Here is a 25,581-nt window from a genome sequence, read left to right as displayed (position 1 = left end):
CCCAGAAACTGGGGTCCTTGGCTATATAAACCCCTGGATTACTATAATTATTGACTATTGTGTCTTGTGAACCTAACCTATTCCACTGATACCCTACTCTATTTCTTGGCTAGTACCAAATGGTTTTGATGATTGCTGTTTTACAATATATTTTTAGGTCTGGTACAGCTAGGCCACTCTTATTTGCATTTTTTCAAATACATCAAGTCTGATCACTCTTCCTTATGATATATTAAAAAAAAAACTTAAGGGCTTTCCTAGGCTAAACATCTTCTCTTTCTTCAGCCTATCTGTGTATATGACATAATCTCAAGACCTGTCAACATTCTGGTTGTCCTTCTCTGGATACTCTCCAGCTTATCAGTGTGTTTCATAGATCATGGCACCCAGAACTGTTCACAATATTCCACATGTGATCTGACTAGGGCAGAAATAGTTCAAGTAAGTGCTTATGATGTCCTAAACTAAGGCAGAGGTAGAATCTGTAAGATGTGACATCTTATTGAATAGAGGGAACATGGGAGAATGAGGAGGTAACTGGGTAACTGAAGTTATCTTGATGTCCAAGAGGAGAGAAGTATGTGTGGTAGAGAGTGCCAGATATGTTTTGGATATGTTAAAATTGAACTGTCTCTCTGTATTTTTAATACATCTATTTATGGACATGTCTTCCTATTAGAATGTAAGTTCCTTTTGGGCAGTGATAGATTTTTTTTTCTCCTTTTCCTTATAGCCCTTGCACTTAGTACATTGCCTAATACATTGTAAGTACTTAATAAATGCTTTTTGATTAACTGATATGCATATGTGGTAATCATTTTTATAGAGATGAATATTGGATTTATGAGAACTGATGTGACTTACAGAAAGCATTTAGAGAAAGAAGAGAAAATGGGGTCCAGGAAAGAGTTCTGGAATACAACCATATTTAGATGGTGATTCAAGAATGATAATCCTGCATATGAAGTTGAGGAGGCAGCCTGATAAGTAGAGTTAAAAGAAGTTAGTATCACAAAAGTCCAAAAAAGAGTTTCCAAGGGGAGAAAGTAGCTGGCGTCATTAGATACTGCAGAGTTCCAAAAAGATGAATGTTTGACAGGACTATACCTTTCTCAGCCATCTCTAAAATGGGTGTCTCAAAAGTCAGTGCAGCTTTAAATTATTAAAGTTTCAAATTGTACTAAGACTTTTAGAACACCTTGCTCCACCCAAATTTGGCTGACTTCCTTTTCCCTGATTATGCCCCAGTGCTTTGCTTCTGTGGCTTCTTCTCTATAACAAGTGTGAGAATTAGTAAAAGCAGAGCCATTCAAAGGGATGGATCTTGGATGTCAAAATGGCCCATAGAGCATAAGGTTCTGCTTGTAGCCAGGGCCTGCAACAGGTTCATTTTATGATTCTTGCAATGACAAACTCTTCCCTCTACACAGTGGTTTCATAGGACTGTTTCTTGTTCCTGAACTGCCCCTGTGATATCTAAGCTCTCAGTTCCCACTGCATGAAGAGCTTTGAATGCTAGGCTAAGGGATTAACACAGAGAATCATTAAATAGTTTTTAAACAGGGAAGTGAAATAGGCTTGCCATGTTGGATGAAATTTTTTGGACCTTAATCCCTACAAGGAGCACCTGATCGGTGCTGTATTTCCTGGCTAGTGGAATCTCACCTTTCATTTGTCCTGAATCACAGTCAAGAAAATGGCTGGAAGACCTTGGGACTGCTTTTTCATTCAATTCTGCCTTGAGTGAGTTATGGCCTTGAGTGAGTAACAGCCATGCAGTATCTCACTGCCTACATTCCTGCTTTGTCCAAGTCCTTGTCACCTAAACCAGAAAGACCTGAGGTTTTTTTTTTTTCCCTTTCATCTCTGGAACCTTGGCCTTTTTCTTAGTGACTATCTTATGGGACTCCCTATTTCAGACTGGCCACAAAGAGATGTAATCTCCCAAACTGCTCACTTACCAGATTTGGAAGTACAATCAAATTAATTCTGCTATTGTTTTTGGAATGGATATACCAAGCTACTTTCCCATGGCCATTATTGTACCTTGCTGGGCCACAGTATCCTTCCCTGGTCACCACTTGTATTTCTCTCTCTCTCTCTCTCTCTCTCTCTCTCTCTCTCTCTCTCTCTCTTTCTCTCTCTCTCTTTCTCTCTCTCTCTCTCTCTCTCATTCTCTCTTTATCTCTCTGTCTTTCTCCTCACTCTCACTCTTTTTCTCTTTCCCCCTTTTCTTCTGTCTTCTCTTCTCCTTTCCATTTGGAAAAATTAAGTGTTAGTCAGGCAACAGTTTATAGGGTAGTTTGGTGATGGATACATTAGAGGTAAGCAGAGTAGTGAGGTGCAATAGAAGGAATCTGGGGTTTGCAACCACGGGATCTGAGTCTGAACTCGGACTTTGCTAATACCTATAGAATATTCTTCAAGTCACTTCTTCACTTTAGATCTCATTTTTTTAAATCTATAAAATGAAGTGGTTCTAGTTCTAAATCAATATTTTATCATTTCTCCTTTATATTCTATTTTTCTGGGACTCCTCCCAGCTAAGACATTCCATGCTTTGTGGTCCTTCCCACTGCTACAGTTCATATTCTTTGTCCTGAGATCCTCTGAGCTCTGGCATACTATATTCTATGAGTTAAGATCTGACATTTAATGTTTTTTCAAGTGTTTTGATTTTTCTTCCAATTTGGACATTGCATGACTTGGCAGATCTAATTATAACCACATGCTCATGCAGTATTTGGGTACATCCCTCCCTGGCAACCATGATACCTTATGCCTACTTCAGATCTGGGGGCAGCTAGCTATACTTGGTGAGTAGGGAAGGTCAGAGAATGGAACCATATCACCCCCCAGTGGACATATTAAAATCTCAGGCCCATTTTGTTCCCATGGCATTTCAAGATCTCCCTCCAATCATTATTTGGGAAACATAGGCAAGATGGTAGAGAGGGAAAGGATTTTTAATCAATGATCTTTAGTCAGAGAATTCAACTGGTTCACACATCACCCAACACGACAGATATAAATGGAAAAGGCTGAGCCAAATCAGAACAAAAATTATGCCCAAATCTCTGGGTTCCCCCTAGAAGACCTGACTATTTTATGATACCCAGAACTGAGCTGAACTTAAATGTAACTGGACATTCCCCAAACTCTCCAACAGGTGATTCTATGCTTTCTGTTTAAAGATTTCCAGGAATGGTTATCTGCACACACATTTCAACTTCTTCTTTTGGACAAATCTTAATATTAGGAGGCTTTTCTTTATAATCTTCCTAAATGTACCTTTCAATGACTGATCCACTGCTCTTGTTTCTATACCCTATGGACAACAGATCAAATTATTTTCCACAACAATCCTGAGATACTGGAGAGGGATAACATATCTCATACAAGTATTCACTTGATCAGAGTTCTGTGAACTGATAGAAAAGACATAGCTTCTTGGGCTCCCATTGCTCTGATTTTTGTTCTTTGCCTTACTCCTGTTGTCTTCAATTTTACTGTAGAATTGAACATAAGTTTTTTCTACTATATTTAGTGGTCTGCCTGCCTTCCATTCTGAAGATATGTTTGACCACAATAGACTGCAGCAGGATTAGTTACTCCTTCATTTGAGACATATTATTTCTCTTAATGTAATCTAAGTTTGCCTCTCACAACTAAACTACTCAATTCAATCTCTGGGCTTCTCTCCCTTCCTGACCAATTGCCTTCCCAACCCTGAAAGATCTTCTCTCTGAGATTCTTTCCCCCCACTTTCCAGCTAATCTGATAAACATGCCATCTATGATTCTTCAAATAATTGATTTTTAAAAAAATGATTTATTGTAGTGGTGTATCAAGCTCACCATACATAAGGATCTCTGCAGCTTCATAGTAACTTAAAAAGGACATAATATCACCTATGTTCTATTGTGCTTTTATTTATTTTGTTAAATGTTCCAAAATGATATTTTAATTTGACCCTTGCTCTTATGTATTTGGCCCCTCTGACATATTGCATAGACAGAGATTTAGGGCATTTCACTTGAAACCTCCCTATTTCTCAGCACTGATTTCATTTGAGTTTATTCAACCCTTATTGAATTCAGCTAAATGTATTTTCTTCTAGCTCTCAACTCCTATTCTTGTCTATAAGTAAGGAATAAGAGACTTTGTCAAGTGTTCTGCTGAAATCCAAAAGTTCTATATCTGTGGCATTCCCATGATCTACCATTCTAGTAACCTTATCATAAAAACAGAAGAGTTAAGTATGTTGTTGTTCAGTCATTTCAGTCCTGTCCAATTCTTTGTGATACCTTTTAGGGATTTCTCGGTAAAGATACTGGAGTGGTATGCCATTTCCTTTTCCAGATCCTGCTAGGTGGGGAAACTGAGGCAAATAGGGTTAAATGATTTGTCCACAGTTACACAACTAGTAAGTGTCTGAGGCCAGATTTGAACTTAGGAAGATGAGCATTCCTGACTGCATGACCAGCCTTCTATCTACTGCATCACCTAGCTGCCCTGTTACATTTTAATAAGGAAAGACAACACATAAAAAGGAGCAGAAGAAGATAATCCTGGGAAGGAGAGGGAATTCACCTATGGGAGAAGCCAACTCCCAGCAGATGTCCTGGAGTTTGGCCACATTGGCCATGTATGGATAGAATGTGTGCTCTGACTTCATTACCAGTCAGATAGCAAGTAGCACTTTCTATCATTGGTCCTCTGGAATCATGATAGGTCATTGTATTGATTGAAGATCTGAAGTCTTTCAAAATTATTCATTTTTAATATGATATTCTAGTGGTAGCAATTGGGTGACATCATAGTGTACAGAACACTGGGTCTGGAGTCAGGAAAACCCGAGTCCAAATGTGATCTCAAAACCTTACTAGCTATGTGTGAACCTGGGCAAGTTGCTGAATTGATGTTGGTCTCAGTTTTCTCAAATGGAAAAAGGGCTTAATAATAGCATTTACCTCTAAAGGTTGTTATGAGAAAAGATGAAATGGTTTTTGTAAAAGCCATTTAGCACAGAATGTCTAAAAACATTTCTTTCCTTCTTCCCATTTCTTACTCATAACAGTATTCCATTATATTTACATACCATAATTTGTTCACCCATCCCCTAATTGATGGGTACCTCCTCAATTTCCATTTCTTTGCCACTCACAAATTGTGCCAAGATTTTAAATTAAGCTTATCAGTCTATAGTTTGAAATTTTAAGACTCCTCCTCCCCCACGCCTTGTTCTTTTTTAAACTTCAGGAAATTGGCCCACTACAAATATATTGTTTTTCACCCACTTTGAGATATCACTGACAGCACCTCAGCTACTCCATCTGTCAAGTTCTTTTACTAAAGTAGGGGTTACTTATATAGGCAGTGATATGCACTCAGTGAGGGGAGCTAGATCCTATTTTACCATTTCCTCCATGATCTTGGGTTTCCATGCTATTACCTTTTTTTTTTCCTACTCTCAGTTCTGAGATAATTTTTAATAGGAAAAGAGGAGCAAAATAACACCTGAGAAGACACAGCTCCTTTCCATTATCATTATCCCTTTCTCTCCAGCAGGAGCCTTGTTATTTCTTAGGTCTTTTTCTTGATCCTAGCTAGCTAAAAAACCAACAACTCCAAACTCCCAAAGCCCAAACCAACCACTTTTCTTTTTGGCTGTCTGTCACCCTTCCTCATAATCAGCTTATTCTGAATTTTAAGGATCCTAGTATTCTTCTTATTATAAAACTGTCACTTTTATATTCATCTCAAATAGTGCACTTCCTTCTGTCTTTTATACCTGTTTAGCCATGTGACCTTGTATAAAGCATTTTTACCTCTGTCTCAGCTCCCTCACATAAAGTAGAGATCATAATAGTCCCTACTTCTGAAAGTTGTTTTGAAGATCAAATGAAAAACTATTTGGAAAGTGCTTGGTACAATACCTCACAGATAATGGAGTTCATCATTGCTAGCTAGCATTATTATTATTATTATTAATATTATGTCTTTTAAAGTTTTAAAAAATTTGAATTATTCAATAAGTTTTTTAACCACTTACATTATTTTAAATACTATATATTTTATTTAATTACACAATCTTAAGCAGTCACATCATTCTCTTTAGACAACAATTTCCTTTTCTTCTTCATTAGAATAGATGGGGTTTGTCTTTAGAACTGGAGTCTTGAAGACTTTCCATCCATCTCCTTTACGGTAACTTCCCACACAGAATTTTAGGCCATAGAAATCTACATATTCTTTCTCTGAATCCTCTGAAATTTTTTGTTGTTGCTGAATCATTTTCATTGTGTCATACTCTTTGTAACACCATTTGGGATTTTCTTGTTAGAGATACTAGAGTGATTTACCATTCCCTTTTCAACTCATTTTATAAATGAGGAAACTGAGGCAAACAGGGGTATGTGACTTGATTAGAGTCACAGGGCCAGATTTGAACTCTGAGTCTACTGACATCTGCTATCCCTAAGACAAAAGTATGCATCAAATTATATTCATATTCTCTCTCCTCAGTCACAAACTCTATGATGGAGCTGTAACTTACTCCAAAGGTTCCTCTTTATTCTCCTTCAGTAATCGGTGTCTCCATATTTCAGTACCAGGCCTAGGATGGATATTCCTTTCATTGCTTCTTCCTCTGAGCTAGTCTGGTCATATTTGGTCCTTCTTCCCAGGAGAAGATGTGGAGAACTGGCTGGACAAAATGGCCAGAATCATTATAGACACTTTATGGATAAAATGTTAGTTGTAAGCCCTGAAGAAATTATGTCTACTTCTGTGTGTCCTTTTGCTGCTAATTTCTCATTCTGATTGTTAATATTTGTAATGATAGTTTTTGCATATTAGTAGATTTGCAAAATACCACTGAATATTTCATTGGTGGCAAGACACCAGACAGCAAGTACTTGTGGGCAGTTAGCTATCAATAAGTCCTGACCAAGCTGGTCAGCTTCTGGTTAAACTCCATGTCTGTTCTTACAACATGGCTGAATGAGGAGACAGGCCTGGATTTGGGAGGCTTCACAAGAAACTGGCATGTGCGTTTCATTATGGTCTTTGTTTTTGTTCTTAACTTAATTAATTAGTATAATTAGGAATTGTTAGAAAAAATTAATTAGTATAATTAGGAATGATTAGGAAATAAATAGGAAGCAAGTTCCTATTACCATGAACTGAATTTTTCTCTGCTTGAACTTAGAAATGGGGCTTTGGGAGAATGAAATAATTGTTAAAGGCAAATCAGTTATGTATCAGTTGTTCTGATGTGGGCTAAAAAGGAGCTCCTGGGGGTACTCAGAAAATCCAATGAAGGCCTCATTTGGCATTATAGTGTATGTCCATGCTATATTTGGATTTTGTTTCCTGAACTCTTTATTGTCTTCTGGCCACATTTCCTTTGATTCATGCATACCATTGTCTCATTTGTGTGTGTGTGTGTGTGTGTGTGTGTGTGTGTGTGTTTTTCCTTCATCGTCTCCATCACATTAGCTCCCTTTTGTGGCTGGATTTCCTCTGATCATTTTTTTTTTTAAATATGCAATGCAACTTTCTTGGGAGAAAGGGAGGAGAAATCATCTATTTCCTTTAATCATAGTGTCTTTATTGACAGAATGGTATAATGAAAAGATCAATGGATTTGGAGACAGATAAGCAGAATTTGAATCTCATTTCTGTGTACTATGTGTAATCTTGGGCAAATCATTGAATTTGTCTCATCTTCCAATTGTAAAATAGCCATGTAACATAAAATGAAAAGATTTGAATAAATGTTCTATGAGGTTTCTTCCAATTCTAAGGTACTAGGATCTTGTGATCGTTCCAAACTGTAAGCCATGGCTTTGAGAGATAATGTAATGCAATGTAAAGAGCCCTGGATTGGCAATCAGAAGAACTGTATCCTAATCCTGGTTCTCTCATTACTTGGATATAGGAGTCTGAGAAAGTCACTTTTCCTTTCTGACCCTTAGAATAGGCTGATATATTTATGGGCATTTTCTATTATGTAGAGGGTTGCAGTGAGCACTGAAAGACATAAAATACTGCAAATGTCTATATAATTATAAAGCCCTATAAAAATATAAGTAATTATAGTGATCCTAGCTCTTGTTCCTAATCGTCCCTCCAGATCTTCTTCATTTTCTTCCCCCTTCACCCCCTTCTTTAAATCAGAGCTATGATTTTATCATTATACAGAGCTTTTGGTGAGTAGCTCTCTTTACTACAGCAAGTAAAGCACTCTCTCATTTTATAATGGAGAATTGTCTGGAGGGGACTGAGAGTTGATGAGCCACAAAGATCAGGGGAAGGGCTTGAACCCACACTGCCAGTAGGGGTCAGGACAGGGCTTGAAATGACCCAGAGGCCAGCCTATTCGTGATGCCACAGTTGATTTTCTTAACACGAATTTCTTAAGAAATCATATAAACAGCAAGAGTCAGTCTCATCATTTATTAACGAATCAGGGTGACCAATCGTGGTGCTGCTCGAGGATATTTTGGTTCCTTAGCATCTCCCCTCTTTTTTAACCTGGATAGGAACATTTCTTTTCCTATAGAAGAAATAAACAGAACACTGTGAGTTACCATCATTACAAAAATCGAAACCTTGAGGCAGGAAAGAAAACTCTTCCTGGAAAGTCATTAGAACAAGGACAAAATAGGACATTAGAGTAGGGAGTAACCTTAAAACACAGAATGTAAAATTTGGAATGAACCTTAGATAAAGAGTATCATAATGTCATCTAATTCATAGATGATCATATTTTTTTTGGTCAGAAACTTCTTGTTTTGAACCAAAATTTGAGTCTTGGCATTTTCTGCTCATTGCTTCTTGTTTCTTCCTTTTGGAGCTAAGCAAAACAAAACATTCTTACTACCTCAACAATCCTTCCCATATTTAAAGTCAATGATTAATATCTCCTTCCCTAAGGTTTTCTCTTCACCTCTTTCATTTTCTGTGCCCTGACCAGAACCTAACCAGAGCTTTCAAACAGCATCTTAATTGGTTGATCTTTTTCCTCTGAATAAAATTAAGTGTAGCTGGGAATTACAATAGATAAGAGTGAGGAACCTGGGACTTGAAAGACCCTGAATTCAAGTCCAATCTCAGACACTCACTTATGACCTTACACAAGTCACTTAATCTGTTTGCCTCAGTTTTCTCATGTTCAAAATGAATAATCATAGCACCTTTCTCCCAAGGTTGTTGTATCATATGAGGTAATAATTGTAAAGTGTTTAGGACATTAAGTGACACATTGAAGGTGCTATGTAAATGTAAGCTACTATTAGTTTTAAGTGCCTCAGAGTCCCTCCATTCTTCCTGTTTTATCTTCTCCCAAAACTCTTAATTCCCATATGAATTAAATCCACTGCTCTGCTAGGAATCATGGATTCTTCAGTTTATTCATCTTAATTATTGCTTCTGCTGTATATTATCTACTCTATTTTTTACAAAAAGAAAAATGTTACATTTCAAACTTAACATTGAATATCAAGACAACCAAATTTGTTCAAGGACTATAAATTACTTACTTTTAATGCATAAAAAATCATCATATTTTCATGGCCCTGAATTTGGACAATCAGACTGTTGTGCCAAAGTTCCCTTTTTAATGTCATGACCCAGTTTCTCCAATTGTCCTATTTAGTTATCCTGCCTCAAGTTATAACCTTTCCCTCTTAATGTTTGATGAGGTCTACCTCAGTTGCTGTGCCCCCAAACCCCAGGCTATAATCATTCCTTCTTAAATGGTTGATGAAATGAAGGTTTTATAGCTTTAGGTTATAGACATTGCTTCTTAATGTTTGACAGGATAAAGGTTTATCCATTTTAGATGTCATTAGAATATCAGTAACCTCTTTCCATTGTGTCATCCTAGGGGCCTCCCCCACCATTAGGTTATCTTCACCTAGGTACCTCCCCCATTATATCACTGTTCTTGTAATACTATAAAAAAGCTTGTTGTCCCAGTACTCAGGGCTGGATTCTTTGAGATGATCTCTCACCCAGCCCTGGGACCAAGATCCATCTGGTCCCAGTATCTCTCTCCATTTAATAAACTTGAATTGATCTCTAACCTCTGTCTTGCTCAGTTTCTTCGGTATTACAAGACTAGTCAGGAAAAGTCTAGCAAAGAATTCTTAACTTGGAAGTCTGTGAACTTTTTTTTTTTTCACGTTTTGTTGACTATTTCCATTTTCTTTGTAATCCTATATTTCTTGTTTTATGCCTTTAAAAATGTGATTCTGGGAAAGTGCCACCAGACTGCCAAAGGGATCCATGACAAAAAAGAAATTAAGAATCCTTGATTTAAAACTTTATTCAGAGCTTCTCTAGAAGTTCTAGTCAATTGGAAAACATATGTTTAAGATATAGGTACATTTTAAACTCTGCATTCTAAGGGCATCTACAGCTCTGACATTTTATGTTCTCTGAGTTGTTGATTTTTACCTTGGAACCTGGTGGATTTCTAAAATTCAAGGTCATCTTATTTTTGTTTGTTCCTCCCTATTGCTGATAAAGATGTAAGTTTATTTTAACAACTTAGCCAGACCTTGGGAAAATTACCAAATGGTTCAAAATTCACCTTAGCAAGATATGTAAATATATTGAAATAATACACTTAGAACTTAGTTTAAGATACCAAGTCAGGCCCAGGAAATTGGAATTCTTCCTAATATTTCACATTGAGGAACACAAGTCTGGGATTAGCACAGTATATCAAAATTTCCCAGTCCCAAGAAGGAGAAGGCCTCTGACATGGGACAAAGCTAGGGTATGATTTTAGGATAATTTGGAAATGTGTCCTATGCAGGGAAAAAATTTAAATCTTAATCCTCAATCTCCTTCTTACCCTTCAGTTTCCATAGTTTCACTAGGCACAACCTCCCCTTTCATCAAATTGTTCCTTTGGTATGGAAGATCTTCCCCTTTCCTCAAGTTGGTCCAAAATATATTCATCCTTCAAGTCTCACTTTTTCCATCCCCTCTTCCTCCTTTACAACTCACTGTCATCTCCTTCCTTTGACATCCTTTCTTGCTATTGCCCTTCAGTCATTTCTGCATTGTCTTTCATGATCCCATTTGAAGTTTTCCTGGCAAATATACTGGTCTTTGAGAATGAAGGATGAATGACAGTTGGAGGGGTGTGTCATTTCCTTATAGATGATAAAACTGAAGCAAACAGGATTAAGTAACTTGAGCAGGGATATATAACTAGTAAATGTTCAAGGGAAGAATTGGTAGCCTTTAGAAAAGAGCAATAAACAACAAATCTGATTTGCATTATAGGTCTTTTGTTGCTGATCTGTGTGATCTTGGACAAGTAAATTATATTCCCTTGAATTTAGTTTCTTCTTTTTAAAAAAAACAGTAGTTAATCTGCATATTTCATAAAATCCCTTCCAGATCTGAAGATTCTTTTTAAAGAAACTTTTCAGATTTGACTTAATTCAATTCAATTGAACAAGCATTTATTATACTCTTCCTATGTGCTGCAGATAAAAAAGAACCCCAGAATAAAACAATCCTTGTCTTAAAGGAGTTTAATCTTTGAGTAAAAAACAAAATATATATTCAGTAAACCCAAAATAATTAGTTGAGGGAATAGGGAGAATGGTTCAACCACTCAGAGGATTGGGAAAAATCACTCACTTTGTGCAATAAGTGATAATTGAAAAAAAAGCCTTGATGGAACTAGGTGTCCAAGAAGCAGAGCTGTGGAGGGATGGCATTCTAGTCTTAGGGTATATCCCATGGAAAGTCATAAAAGGAGAAGATGAAGTTTCAGGTGAAAGGAACAACAAGTAAGTCAGTTCGGCTGAGAGTAAGAGTGCCTGCAGGAGATTAACTAATAATGAATCTATGAGTATACATCTTGTTTTTTTAGCCCTCCTGATTCTTTTATTATTTCAGGTGTATGTGTCTAGTGTCTCCAGTTAGAATGTTGAGAACCCTTGAGGAAAAAGAATATATCAAATCTTGGTCAGCCACTTAGAGAGGTCCTGATCTATATCTGTCCACTAGACCCAGACGGCTCTGGAGGAGAAATGAGACTGGTGACTTTGCACAGTCCCGTCTCACTTAAATCCAATTCACTTGCATATCATGGCATCATCTCCCTGATGTCTTGATCTTCTCTGAGAGGGCAACAACAGAGAGGAATCAGAGTTTAAATCCATGACTTAAACTCTGTGAAGACCAAGTTAGCACCCTGGATACTTTAGAATCAGCTAGAGTCAGAATAAGCAAAAGCCCTTGGTCTTGGGGGTAGAACTGAAGGGAATGGACCAGCAATCTCCACACCTTCTTTCTCCTCTTGTCCCCCAAAAGTGTAACTCTAACTTGTCTTACTCCACCCTCTAATCCCTCTTACAATTCTCTGTATACACCAACAGATCTAGTCAGCACAGAATAGTGGGGCTGGCCATTTTCCAAGCTTATGCTAATAGAGTATTGTCCAATAAGTAATTAGCCTTAAATGCTCTGTTGTGGAAGTGCATCTGCTCAGTTTCAGCTTGAAAGGAACACCAAGTAAGTCAGTTCAACTGAGAGTAAGAGTGCGTGCAGGAGATTAACTAATAATGAATCTATGAGTACACATCTTGTTTTTTTTTAGCCCTCCTGAACATAAATGGTAACATTTATTTAGCTATTGATGAAAGGATTATAGAACACAAAACTTTAGCTCTAGATAGGAATTCTAGAAAGAGTACTTAAAGACCATGTAGTCTACACCCTCCATTTGACAGAAGAAAGAACCTAAGTTTATAGAAGGGAAGTAACCAATCCAAAATCACAAAGTAAGTTAGGAGCTGAGTTTGTACTAGGTCCCATTTCCTGACTCTAAGACAAGGGTTGCTCCCCCTTCCCTGTCATGTTGTATATGTGGAAGTCTTATGAAACCTCCTCATTGTTCACTGCATTTTTCCTTGACATCATTGTAGTGGTAACCCAATTGATATATTTTCTTAGTGTCCATTGGACCCAGCTAATTGTGTGGAGTTTGTTCACGTCTGGACAGATATTAGTAATTAGAGGCATCATTGTATGGTAGAAAGAACACTGGATTAGGTGCTAGCAGACATGGGGTTGAATCCCATTTGTAAATTATTACCTGGGAGACCTTGGGCAAATCAGCACTTCCTCCCTCATGCTCCCTGTCACATGAAAGTTTTGGACTACAACCATTCTGGAGAGTATTTTGGAACTATGCTCAAAAAGTTATCAAACTGTGCATACCCTTTCATCCAGCAGTGTTACTACTGGGCTTATATCCCAAAGAGATACTAAAGAAGGGAAAGGGACCTGTATGTGCACGAATGTTTATTGCAGCCCTCTTTGTAGTGGCTAGAAATTGGAAACTGAGTGGATGCCCATCAGCTGGAGAATGGCTGAATAAATTGTGGTATATGAATATTATGGAATATTATTGTTCTGTAAGAAATGACCAACAGGATGATTTCAGAAAGGCCTGGAGAGACTTACACGAACTGATGCTGAGTAAAATGAGCAGGACCAGGAGATCATTATATACTTCAACAACAATACTATATGATGACCAGTTCTGATGGACCTGGCCATCCTCAGCAATGAGATCAACCAAATCATTTCCAATGGAGCAGTAATGAACTGAACCAGCTACACCCAGAGAAAGAACTCTGGGAGATTACTAAAAACCATTACATTGAATTCCCAATCCCTTATATTTATGCCCACCGGCATTTTTGATTTCCTTCACAAGCTAATTGTATAATATTTCAGAGTCTGATTCAAAAGAATCAGCAAAATAACAGCAAAATGTACAGCAAAATAACATTTTGGTCATGTATACTTATTGTGTATCTAATTTATGTTTTAATATATTTAACATCTACTGGTCGTCCTGCCATCTGGGGGAAGGGGTGGGGGATAAGAGGTGAAAAATTGGAACAAGAGGTGTGGCAATTGTTAATGCTGTAAAGTTACCCATACATATAACCTGTAAATAAAAGGCTATTAAATTAAAAAAAAAAGAAAAGAAAATTTTGGACTAAATCAAGGTTTTGTTTTGTCTTGTTTTTAAAATTGTGTGTGTGTGTGTGTGTGTGTATGTGTGTGTGTGTGTGTGTGTGTGTGTGTGAGAGAGAGAGAGAGAGAGAGAGAGAGAGAGAGAGAGAGAGAGAGACAGGAGAGAGTTTGATGAAGCCTATAGACTCCTTTTCATTTTGTTGCCTACTTTTATAATTGAATGAAATGAAAAATTTCTGAGGTTAGTGAAAATAAAGACATTTTTTCCCCATCCAAGCACATGGTCCTTACAAAGTTTTCTCAACTGATCCATTATTGGGGGACCAACCTGGAGACCCAAGGTTAAGAACTACTGTACTAGATAATTTTGAAGTTTCCCTCAAGTCCCCATGTCTAGGAAACAAACACATTGAGCTTTAAAAGGTTAAATCTAAAGAAAGTCACAGTAGTACTTACCTAATTTCTGAACACAGCAAACATTCATTGTTATAAGTATGTCCATCAGTGCCACAGACAGGATCATAGTGTCTGGGGCATCCAATTAATGGGTAATTGCATTTAGCCTAGAAGAGCAATAAAACAGTTTGATTCTCCTCCTCTATCACAGAAACCCAACTAGAGCTGGAAAATTTCCAAAAGGGGTCACAAAGAATTGGACATGCCTAAATTAGAAATAATCAATAGAGGGAAGGCACTAGAATTATGGGGGACTGGGAGAAGCTTCTTGTAGAAATGGGGTTTTAGCTGGAATAAGTATTTAATAGGGATTCTCGTCTATAATGTATCTGATAAAAATTCATCTAGCCTTGGCTTTACCTTTATTATGCTACAAGACTTCCATGACTTTAGTTTATGTTTCACTATGGACCTGTGATCTTGGACAAGTCACTTGTCAGAATGATAAAAGGTGTTACTACAAAGAACATTAAGCCGTAAATGCCATCTGAGATGGTAAATGGTGCTTCATAGTATTCTATGCCTTGAAGGATTGTGAAATATAGACCCAAGGCAATAGTGATTGATAGGGCTTGAATCATTTGCTTGCAGTTTCTCTCTATAAAACTGTGGGGGGCTCATGTGATGGAGACGCCTGATAAAACAATTTCTATTGATGGGGAGCTCTCTACTTCCCAAGGCAGACTATTTCATTTCAGTTTTATTTTATTTTATTGAGGCAATTGGGGTTAAGTGACTTGCCCAGCATCACAGGGTTAGGAAGTGTTAAGTGTCTGAGGCCATATTTGGACTAAGGTCCTCCTGAACTCAGAGTCAACACTCTTATCTACTGTGCCATCTAGCTTCCCCAATGATTTCATTTTAGGACAATTCTAATTATTAATTCCTCTCCTTAGATAGAAACCAAATATCCCTCTTTGTAGGTATCCTTCACTTATCTTACTTCTATTTTCTGGGGCTAAGCAAAACCAGATGAATCACTCTCTATATGACAACCATTCAGCAGTCACACGTCTTTTAAATCTACTCTTCCTCAGGCCAATTTTCATAATGTCTTTAAATTAACTTCCTATGGCATAATCTTCTGTCCCCTCATCAGTCTTCCTCATTCTTTCCTTGTTTGCTGCAGTTTGCAATGTCCTTCCTAATGTATGTTGCTCATAGTGGAATATAAGAAATGCTGTAGATGGGGTATGACCAGAGCAGAGTCTAGTGGACTATTACTTCTCTTTTTCTTGACATGATATCTCTCTTAATGTAACTTAGAATTGCATTTGTATAACTTTTGCCTTTAGTTCCCCATCTATAAATGAAGTTGAACTAAATGGATTCTCATGTCTTTTCCATTTAATATTCAAAAACTTCCTTTTTGCGCCTCACTTTCCTCTCCAGCAAAATGAAGGACATAACCCTACCTTTCACCTCATTGAAAGACTTTTGTGAGATTCAAATGAGAGTATATTGGAGAGGAGAAAGCACTATATAAATGGAGATTTTAAATGGAAGGTATCCAGCGATCAATCTGAAATTAGGTTGGTAGAGAGAAATCTAGCTTGTTACTCATAGTTGAAACAGAGAAATACATTCTGGGGAGTGCTCTGGGTTCCATAATTTGGGAGCTATTAGCTCTTTCAGAGAATCTTTCCTGTCTCATTTTGCTTAATTTTTGTTCTTTTTAATCAACAAGCAGATTTTAACAATCACAAAAGACACTGAAATGATCATTGTTAAGAGAAAGAAAACAATCACTAACGTTTGCTTCATTACAGACAATGTCATTGAGTTTTACAATAGCAGAACTAGAGAAATCTTAGAATAAAGTAGACCACTCAGAGCAGCAAGTGAATTTAGAACAAAGAACACAGCATGTTAGAGCTGCTTAGAACATAGAATGCAAAGTTGGAAGAGACCTCAGAACATAGCATATAGAATGTTAGAGCACAGAACACAGTGGATCAGAGGTGAAAGGGAAAATATAGAACATAGAATGTCAAGCACAGAACATAAAATGTCAGAGCTAGAAGAGGCCTCAGAACACAGAACACAGAATATATACTGAAATAGTAGATAGATCTGGAAGGGATCCTAGAACACAAGACATGGAATGTCAGAGCATAGACCACAAAATGTTGCAGGGATCTCAGAACACAGAATACAGGATGTTGGAACACAGAACAAGCAGACAGAGCTGGAATCAGTGATCCCTTCACCACGGCATAGGAAATGTACTTAAAAAAAGAAGAAATTCTTCTTACATCTCGTGCTCGTAAAGCAGTATGTGCAGTATCTAGGAAACAAATTATAAAAAAGTTAAGTTTGCCTTGTGTGTAGAACTGATACTTTGGGGGTGGGAAGGAGGAATAAGGGAGCCATAGTAGTCCAGATTAGTCCCAGCCTCTCCACCCACCCCTCTATACATATCTCTGCAGCCTCCCTGCTGCCATTGCAATGATCTTCCCACAAACCCCAGTCCCAGCAAATGTAGCAGAATTATACAAAGTCCAGTCTCCTAAACAAAGACAGGTATTTTTCTCTGCATTATTTCACTTGCAAATCTTTGGTTCTGGGAATTAAGACATCTGGAGCTTTTTCATTACTGTGCTAATCAATCACTATGTAACCTTGAACAAATCTCTGTTGTTGCATTTCACTTTCAGTTAAACTAGATAATCTAAGGGGTTCTCTTCTAGTTCTAACATTTGATGTTTAATGTTCAAAGGTCACTTTCAGATCCAACACTCAATGTTTTACATTTTATGTTTTGTGTCTTATGTTCTACATTCTATTTTCTTCTTCTTTTTTATTATAATAACTTTTTATTGACAGATATTTTCTTCTTTTAATTTAATCAAGGTTTAATGAGATTCTGTAACATTGGGGAAATTTACTGAGATTCTATAATATTGGGGAAATGAGTGGGGTAAAAAATAAGGTACGAGACCTTCCCATGAGAAAAGATACAAATACATATAAATATAATGCAATGCAAAATCTGATAAGTACTATGGGAAAAGCCATAGAGGAATATAGTTTTGGAACACATATTTTGACAGACTGATGTAGGAAAGCAGGGTATTTTAAGCAAAGGAGCAGTCATGGAAATGAGAGAATTACTGATGTGTTTAGGCAATCCCCACTCTCTCAAAGGTTACTAATAATCTCCTAATTGCTAAATTTAATGTTCTTTTCTCACTAACCATGTAGATTTCTTTCTGAAACTTCCAACATGCTAATCATTCCAACATCCCAGGCATTCTCTGTTTCTGGATTTCCAGGGTACTGCTCTCTCCTGGTTTTCCTCCTTGCTGGTTAGCACATCACAATCTGCTTTGCTGCCCTCTCATCCATGCCCTGACTGCTTTGTACAGGCTTATCCCAGACTTTGTTATGGACTCTCTTCTGTTCTTTTCCAACATTCCTGATTTTAATAACTTGTGCAATTCCTATAGATTCAATGTTGTTTCTTTGCAGATGACTCAGAAACCTATATTGTCAGCTTTCATGTCTTTCCTGAGTACTACTCCTACATCATACACTGTCCTCTGGATACTTCATCCTGGATGTCCCATAGGCATTTTCAATCTAAACATGTCCAAAACAAAAACTCATCACATTTTTCTATAAATCTACTCTTCTTCTTACTGTCTCTATTTCTATCTCTGGCATCACCATACCTTCGAGGAAGTTCGATTTACAATCTGAGAATCATCTTAGACTTTCTTTTTTAAACCATTAATTTAATCTATATAATTACAGAGTCTTCTTTTTTTGCCTGGTCATAAAAAATTCATAATTAAGCCAGTAGTTATAGCCTTAGGGAGTAAATGGAGCAAGTCTTTCCCACACAAAAATGTGAAGTGACATCACTTTTCACTGTCTCTTTTTTGGTTCATTTTCAGTTTTATTGATATAATGACCTCATCTGAATGTGCAATACAACATGTCACATATGTAGCATTCCATCCTTCACTTTTCTATTGAAAAATAAATGAATAGAAATTCAATTTTTTTTCTGATTCCCATAATTCAGAAAAAATTTTAAAATTGCAATAAATATGCATGGTCAAGCTAAACAAATCCCCTAAATTACTGTTCTCTCTCTCTCTCTCTCTCTCTCTCTCTCTCTGTATGTATATATATATATATATTACAGTAAATATATATATATGTATGTATGTATTCTATACCCTAACTCCATCAACTCTTTGTAACAGATAACATGTTTCATTATCTCAAGGGTTCATCTGCTTCTGACATTCTTTAAATCTATTTCCAAGTGAGTAAAATAAAAAATTCTAAAAGGCTGTTTTCCTCACATTTTTCTAGATGACTTATGGAATAAGTTACATATTAATCAGATTCATTGTGTGCTTTCATTCGTGGTCTCCTGCCATCAAATTTGAGAAAGATTACTGCATTTTGAGCTCAAGGAACTGGATTTCAGTCTCAACTCTGCCCATTATTATTTTGTGGGAGATTAGAAGAGTTATTTCTCTTCTATGGCAGTTTCCTAATTTATACAATAGTAATAATTATAGTTATGCTACCTGCCTTGAAAAGATGTTGTAAATAAAATGCTTTACAAATAAAAATTGACATAGAACTTAAAAGGACCTCAGAATCATCTAGACCAACCCACTGATTTTGCAAATGAGGAAACTGGGACCCAAGATTACATACAAAATAAATGGAAAATTTAAACTCTTATCCTCTTATTTAAATCAAAATTATTATTGTTGGCTGTCTTTGCTTAAAAGTTTCTTCTGTTGACTCATTAAGGCATGAAATAATTGAAGTTCTTAAAGTCTATGTAAGGAGAGCACATGCTTTGGAAAGTCCTTTTAAGCTAATAATCTTTCCTGCATAATCTTGGAAGATGTGTTTGTGGTCTAAGCAATCAATTTGTCTAATTGTGACATGCTTATTTCTAAAAAGATGATTCCTAGAGGATGCATATTTTAGCCATAGTAACTCTTGAAAAAGTGCAGTAAGGTGTTAGTTCATTGGTGGGGTTGGAGGTAGGAAGAAGAAAGAGGCAACAAATTTGCTCTGGAGGAAGGAGAATCCACATGAAAGACACCTAAGATCTCTGGAAATTTCAAAGTAACTATCTCCTGAATTGTGCTGACAGCTGTTTTTCATTGTAAAGGAATCACCTTTTCATTTGGCTTTATCATGTTTTTTAGGGGTTTGAGAAGGATTTCCAAAAAAGGTAGTTTACCTAGAAGACAAATAACCCTAATTCCAGAACACATTAGGAGTAATCCAGAACCCTTGTCATTCCCTATCCACCAGAAGTAGGATTTGAACACTTTAAAGGCAGAATATTTGGTGAAAAAGATAAGAAACTCCAGCCATGTCTCTGGCTTCAGCATTATAATCTGGGATCACTGTCTCCTCTGTTGTATACTTGAGCTTGCACAAAATGGGTATAACAACCTTTGTTCTATAAAATTTGAAGGGGTTGTGATATGGGCCACAACTTAGATAATAGGTCCAAAAGTGCCAGAAAAAGTATAAAGCACTGAATGAATATAAAGTATGCTTATCACTTAAGAAGAATTTATTCTGCTGTACTTTTTTCAAGTGTGCATCACTTGAAAGGCAGATTAAAATAGTTGAATAGAACTAAAATTAAGAAAGCTATGGTTGAAGTTTGGCTCTGAAACTGATTAGTCAGTTGGTCTTTAGCAGATCACTTTCCCTTTTTCTAAGACTCAGTTTCCTCTTGGGAAAAATAACTGTTTCATAGGATTGTTCAATCAACCAATCAATACTTATTAAATGCCTATTATATGATAGGAATAGTTTCAAGTACTGCAGATATAAAGACAAGCTGTTTCTGTTCTCAAAGAACTTATGTTCAGGTGGGAGATACAACTTAATCATAAAGAAGTATACAAATGACTTATAACAGAAACTATGTATCCTTGCATGGGAAAGAGCTATTTGGTGGAGAGATTCAGCAGAAGATGACTAAGTCTTGAAGGAATCCAGAGATTCCAAGAAATAGAGAGTGAGAGAGAGAGACAACATGTCAGACATAGTGAACAGCCAGTTCAAAGAGATGAAAAAGAGAAAGGTAGTGTCTGATGTGAGAAAAAGCAAATAGTCAAATATGCCTGGATTGTGCAGTGTGTGGAGGAGAGTGATGTAGAGACTGGAGGAGCAAGGAGGGATCAACATGAGAAGAGTTGTGAATAGCAAGCAAAAGAGTTTTATATTTGATTATAAAGATAGCAGAAAGCCACTGGATCTTTAAAAACTACTTGTATAAGAGAGTGACATGATTAGTTAGAGCTGTGCTTTAGGGAAATCAGGGGTAGATGGTATGGGATGGACAGGGGAGATGGCAGAGTAAAGACCAGTAAGAGGACCAAATATTGCAATAATTAAGATGGAAAAGGAATAAGGGTCCAAATGAAGGTGGTCAATGTATAAGTGGAAAGTAGAGTAAGAGTAGAGAAAATAGTTTCATTAAGTGATTAGGTCAGAAGTCAGATGAAGAGGGTTTAACAGAGTGAGAGAAAAGTGAAAGTAGCAACTGGAAATAGCTTTTTCAAGGAGTTTGGCTGAGAAAGAGAAGAAAAAAGAGAATAACAATAAGTGAGAATGTGGTAGAGTTTTTTTTTTTCTTTTAAGAGTATAGAGATTTTTAGTTGTCTTTCTAGGCAGAGAATCCCATATTTTGAAAACTGAAAGGAGCTCAGCTGACATTCAGTCCAACTCATACAATAATGCCTGTATTAACATACATAATAAATAGTCATCCAGCTATTGCTTGAAGACCTACAAAGAGGGAAACCAACCACATTCTGGGGTAGGTCATTCCATAATTGAACAGCTCTCACTGTCAGGAAATTTTTTCTTTTATCAAGCTTAAATTTGCCTCTTTTAAATTTTCAGTTATTACTCTTGATTGTGCTGTAAAGTTTGGAGATAAAGATCAAATAGCCATGATGATTCTAAGAAACTTCTTTGTTGAATATTAAAATACTAAAGTTGGACTTCTAATCAATCTTAGAATTATGAGAAGGAATCTGAAAGCCAGGCCATAAAAGGATTAAAGAAACTGACAATGTTTATCCTGGAGAAGAAAAGATATTTTAGCAACACAATCAAAGGATCTTTACCTTGGAAGAGGCCTCAGGAGCCGTCCTATCCAATGAACACCTACATGAGAATAATCCCCAGAAAATACCTAACAATGTCCATCCCATAACATCTTCAATGAGTGGGTGAAATGTTTAGGGCAGTTTACTAATTGCTAGTAAATGAATTTGGCAGGATATCAATGGATGGAAAGGGCCACTTCCAGCAGCAGCCAATATTTGACTATTACATAACTAAATCTTAGGGGATTTCCCCCAATGTCAAGTATTTGCCTTTTTTTGTAACTTCTACCCACTGTTCCTAAGTCTGCCTTCTTGGACCAAGCAGGAGAAGTCTATTCCTTTTACCTGATAACCTTTTGAATACTAGAAGACAGTTATCATGTCCCTTCTAAGTCTTTTCATCCTCACTTCAATTCAATAATTCTCATATGTAATAACACAGAGGCCCTTCACTATCATGGTTTACCTTCTTTGTACTTTTCCCAGATTATTAATTGTTTCTCCTTAAATGTGGCATCTAGTACTGCCTGACCAGGACAAAGTATAATGGAATTATAATCTTTGTAGATTGAACAAATTCTTTTTTGAATAAAGCCTAAGGAATCATTAACTTTTTTTTTTAATACCAAATAGTTAAAGCCATATTGAGTTACTCCCTAGCAGTACCTTTACATCTTTTAAAGATGTCCTATAGTAGGCTAGTCAAACTTTCATCTTGTACTTTTGAGACTGATTTTTTGAACCTAAGTGCAAGATTTTCCTTATATAACTGTCTTTCTCTTGGTATGGATAGTATTTTTCACTATAAGTCCTTCAGAGTAGTCTTGGATCATTGTATTGCTGAGAATATCAAAGTCATTCATCGCTTATTGTCCCACAACTTTGGTATTACTATATATACATTACATTTCACTTCTCTTGACCTCATGGAGAACTTGCCAGGTTTTTCTGATAGCATCCTATTCATCATTTCTTATAGAGCAATAATATTTCTTCATAATCTCATATCACAATTCATCCAGTCATTCCCCAACTGATGAGCATCCCTTCGATTTCCAGTTCTTTTTTCTGAGAAACAATCTGCTATAAATATTTTCATACATATAGATTCTTTTCCTTTTAAAAAAATTTTCTTTTGGGATTCAAGGCATGTCCTGTTCTTGATGAAACTCTGTTAGTTCTTTGAAATCATATGCAGTCATGTCAATAGAAAAGTAAACTTGTTTGATTTGGCCCCAGACAGGAAAAAGGGGTAGGAAAAGAGTCAAAGGGTAACTGTTTGTGCTGGTTATAAAAGCTTTCTAATAAGGGAATCTGTCAAAAAAAAATTGGAATGGATGAACCTGGAAAGCAGTGAATTTCTTGCCATAGACATTTTTCAAGCAGAGGTTGGGTAATTCCTCCTGGGATATCCACAGAAGGGACTCTTGGTCTGGGGGGAGGGGAGGGTGGACTCAATATCCTCTGAAGTCCTAACTGATTCTGAGATTCTATGTTTCTATGAATTTGTTCTAGGGTAGGGTTTAGACTAGTGATTCCATCTGTGTAGGGAGTTCTCACTAAGTATACTCCTTCAAAGCATACATACCCTTAACTGCTCTGAAACATGCTATGCTAGAGAATAACCTTACATTCTAATAGTCAAGAAGATCTAGATTCAAATCTTGCTTCAGATACTTATTCCCTGGGTAAGTTATATAATCTCCTTACGACTCATTTTTCTCATCTATAAAAATGAGGAAAATAGGACTTGATGATTTCTAACATCTTGTGATCCTGTGCTTCTATTAACATCCTTTTAAAGCATTCTGTTAGAATCCATGTTAGAAGCTGACAATTAAGATGGCATTTCAGTAAGTATGGAAGCCCTTTCCACACAACAATCTCATGAGATAAGTAGATCAAAGATTATTATTCCCAAATTATAGATCAAGAAATTGAGTCTTAGAGGGATGAATTAATTTGCCCATTGTCTCAAAGCTAATACTCAGAGGTAAGATTCCAAGACAGGTATCCAGATATTAAGTTGAGAGCTCTTTTCATTTCATCTCAGCTAATTATTGATTCTGTCCTGAAACAACACAAGTAACAGATTGTGGATGCAAGAGTATTAGTTTGGAGATGAAGAGATCTGAGTCTAGATCCCGATCCAGTCACTACCTGTGTGACTAAGCATTCATTTAATGCCACTTTTCTCAGTATAAAAATAAATGACCAACTGTGTAAAGGACTAAATTTGTAGGGTTGTTAGGATCAAATAAATCATGAAAATAATAATTACAATAATGTAGCTAACATTTATGTAGTATTTTAAGGTTTTCAAAGTTCTTTACATGTTTATCTCATTATATTTACATGACATTCTTGGGAGTTGGGTGACATTATTATCTCTCTTTTGCTGATGAAAAAATTTGTTGAGACATTAAGTGACTTAAGTAAGTTCACAGAGCTAAAGAGGTAGGATTTGAATTCAGGTCGTCTTGAATCCAAAAGTACCACCTACTTGTCTTGGTGTTTTTCTGTCTGTCTGCCTGTCTCTGTCTCTCTGTCTTTGTCTCACTTTCTTGTTCCATAAACATGTCAATATTCTCATCCAATTTCCCATCTAGCATTGGAATCTTGTTTATGATACCCCTTTCAGTGTCCTTTCTAAGTCCTCAGAGGTGCAGTCTGTATTATGGGTTCTATATCCAGAAGATTGAGGTTTAGAGTTGGGGTCTCCTACTCACTAATTGTATGGCTAGTTTCCTTATTTGATATCTATTTTCTACTCTGTAAAAGAAGGCTAATAAAACTCCCATTCCCTCCCACAGTTTGTGGAGAAAGCTTTTAGTATCTGAAACTCCTTTCATGCAACTGTTTCACCAGTGTTTAGTTTGTATACATTAACTTTTAAAAACTCCCATTAGGGTGCAGCTAGAGTCAAACTGGGCTCTGGATGAAGGGCTGTCTGTAGGCTACTGGCCCCACTGTGAGAGTGATGTGCCCAAGGAGAAACTTACCCAAGAAGCAGCACAGAACCAGGGAAAGCAGCAGGGCTGTGCCAAGAAGTCTCATGATCATATCACTTTACCCTCTAGCTGAAGCTGAAACTGAAAGATTTCAAGACAGGGCAGCTGTCCTGAGTTCTCAGGAGCCTGAGAGGCTGACTTATATAGGGACCATGGGCACCATCTGTTGAATGACATCATACTCTGGGGGTTGATCTCCTGCCACAGCCAGCCTTAACCTGATGCCCTCCTTCTTGTCTCCTTGTTTATAGATGGACATTGGCGTTGCCGGTCAATTTCACCTGTTCTGCCCCTCCCCATCTAACCTCCAACTTTCATTCTGGCTTTGTGTACCCAGGGCAGTGGTGAGTGACTTATCCCTCCTTCCCTCACTGCCATGGTCTAGTGAATAAAAATGTTTATGTCCTCACTCTCAGCCGCTAACCTTTCCCTCCTTCAGCCTTGTATATCCCCTTCTCCCAGCCTCTCCCTTGTGTTTGTGCTCCTGCTCTTTCCTCTTGGGTTTGATCTCTACTCAGTTTTCCTTCTTCATGTGTTTGTGTGTGTTCTTAGAATCTCACCTGTGTAGGCTTCCATCCTTTGTGTGTATGTATCTAAATGTTTTCTATTTTTTCAAGAGATCCTCATGGAGCATGGCCTTCAATTTTCCCAGCATCTTGAATGTCTTACTTTGGATATACTTCAACTTGTCAAAATCTGCTTACAACGTGTTGACCCACCAGACCAAGGAACAGCAGTGCTATTATCATTCTCATTCTGGAGCCCAGAGTTCCATTAATACTACTTAAGGATATAATGGTACTTTTGATGTGAAGAGAATCTGGGAATTCAAGTTGCCATCAGACTATGGCTTATTTCCCTAAATTCCAAGAATCTGATGTCTGTTTACTTCCCTAAATTGAAGTTATCTGAAATTGGAGAAAGATTAGAGAATAGTAGTGATATGGAAGCAGGATGGTCATCTGGCAATGTTC

General features: G+C 37.0%; 1 protein-coding gene across 1 annotated transcript; it reads right to left on the bottom strand.

Moving 5' to 3' along the window:
• Positions 1-8,448: 8,448 nt before the first annotated feature.
• Positions 8,449-24,739, bottom strand: SPINK1 (serine peptidase inhibitor Kazal type 1). Its single transcript, XM_031953713.1, has 4 exons — positions 24,599-24,739; positions 16,737-16,768; positions 14,482-14,588; positions 8,449-8,563 (listed from the first exon to the last, which is right to left on the bottom strand). The coding sequence occupies exons 1-4, from the start codon at positions 24,657-24,659 to the stop codon at positions 8,518-8,520; spliced, it is 246 nt and encodes an 81-aa protein (XP_031809573.1). The 5' UTR covers positions 24,660-24,739; the 3' UTR covers positions 8,449-8,517.
• Between the last annotated feature and the right edge of the window lie 842 nt (positions 24,740-25,581).

This window comes from Sarcophilus harrisii, chromosome 2, assembly GCF_902635505.1.
Source record: "Sarcophilus harrisii chromosome 2, mSarHar1.11, whole genome shotgun sequence".
NCBI lineage: Eukaryota > Metazoa > Chordata > Mammalia > Dasyuromorphia > Dasyuridae > Sarcophilus > Sarcophilus harrisii.
This window is presented reverse-complemented; position numbering and strand designations above follow the sequence as displayed.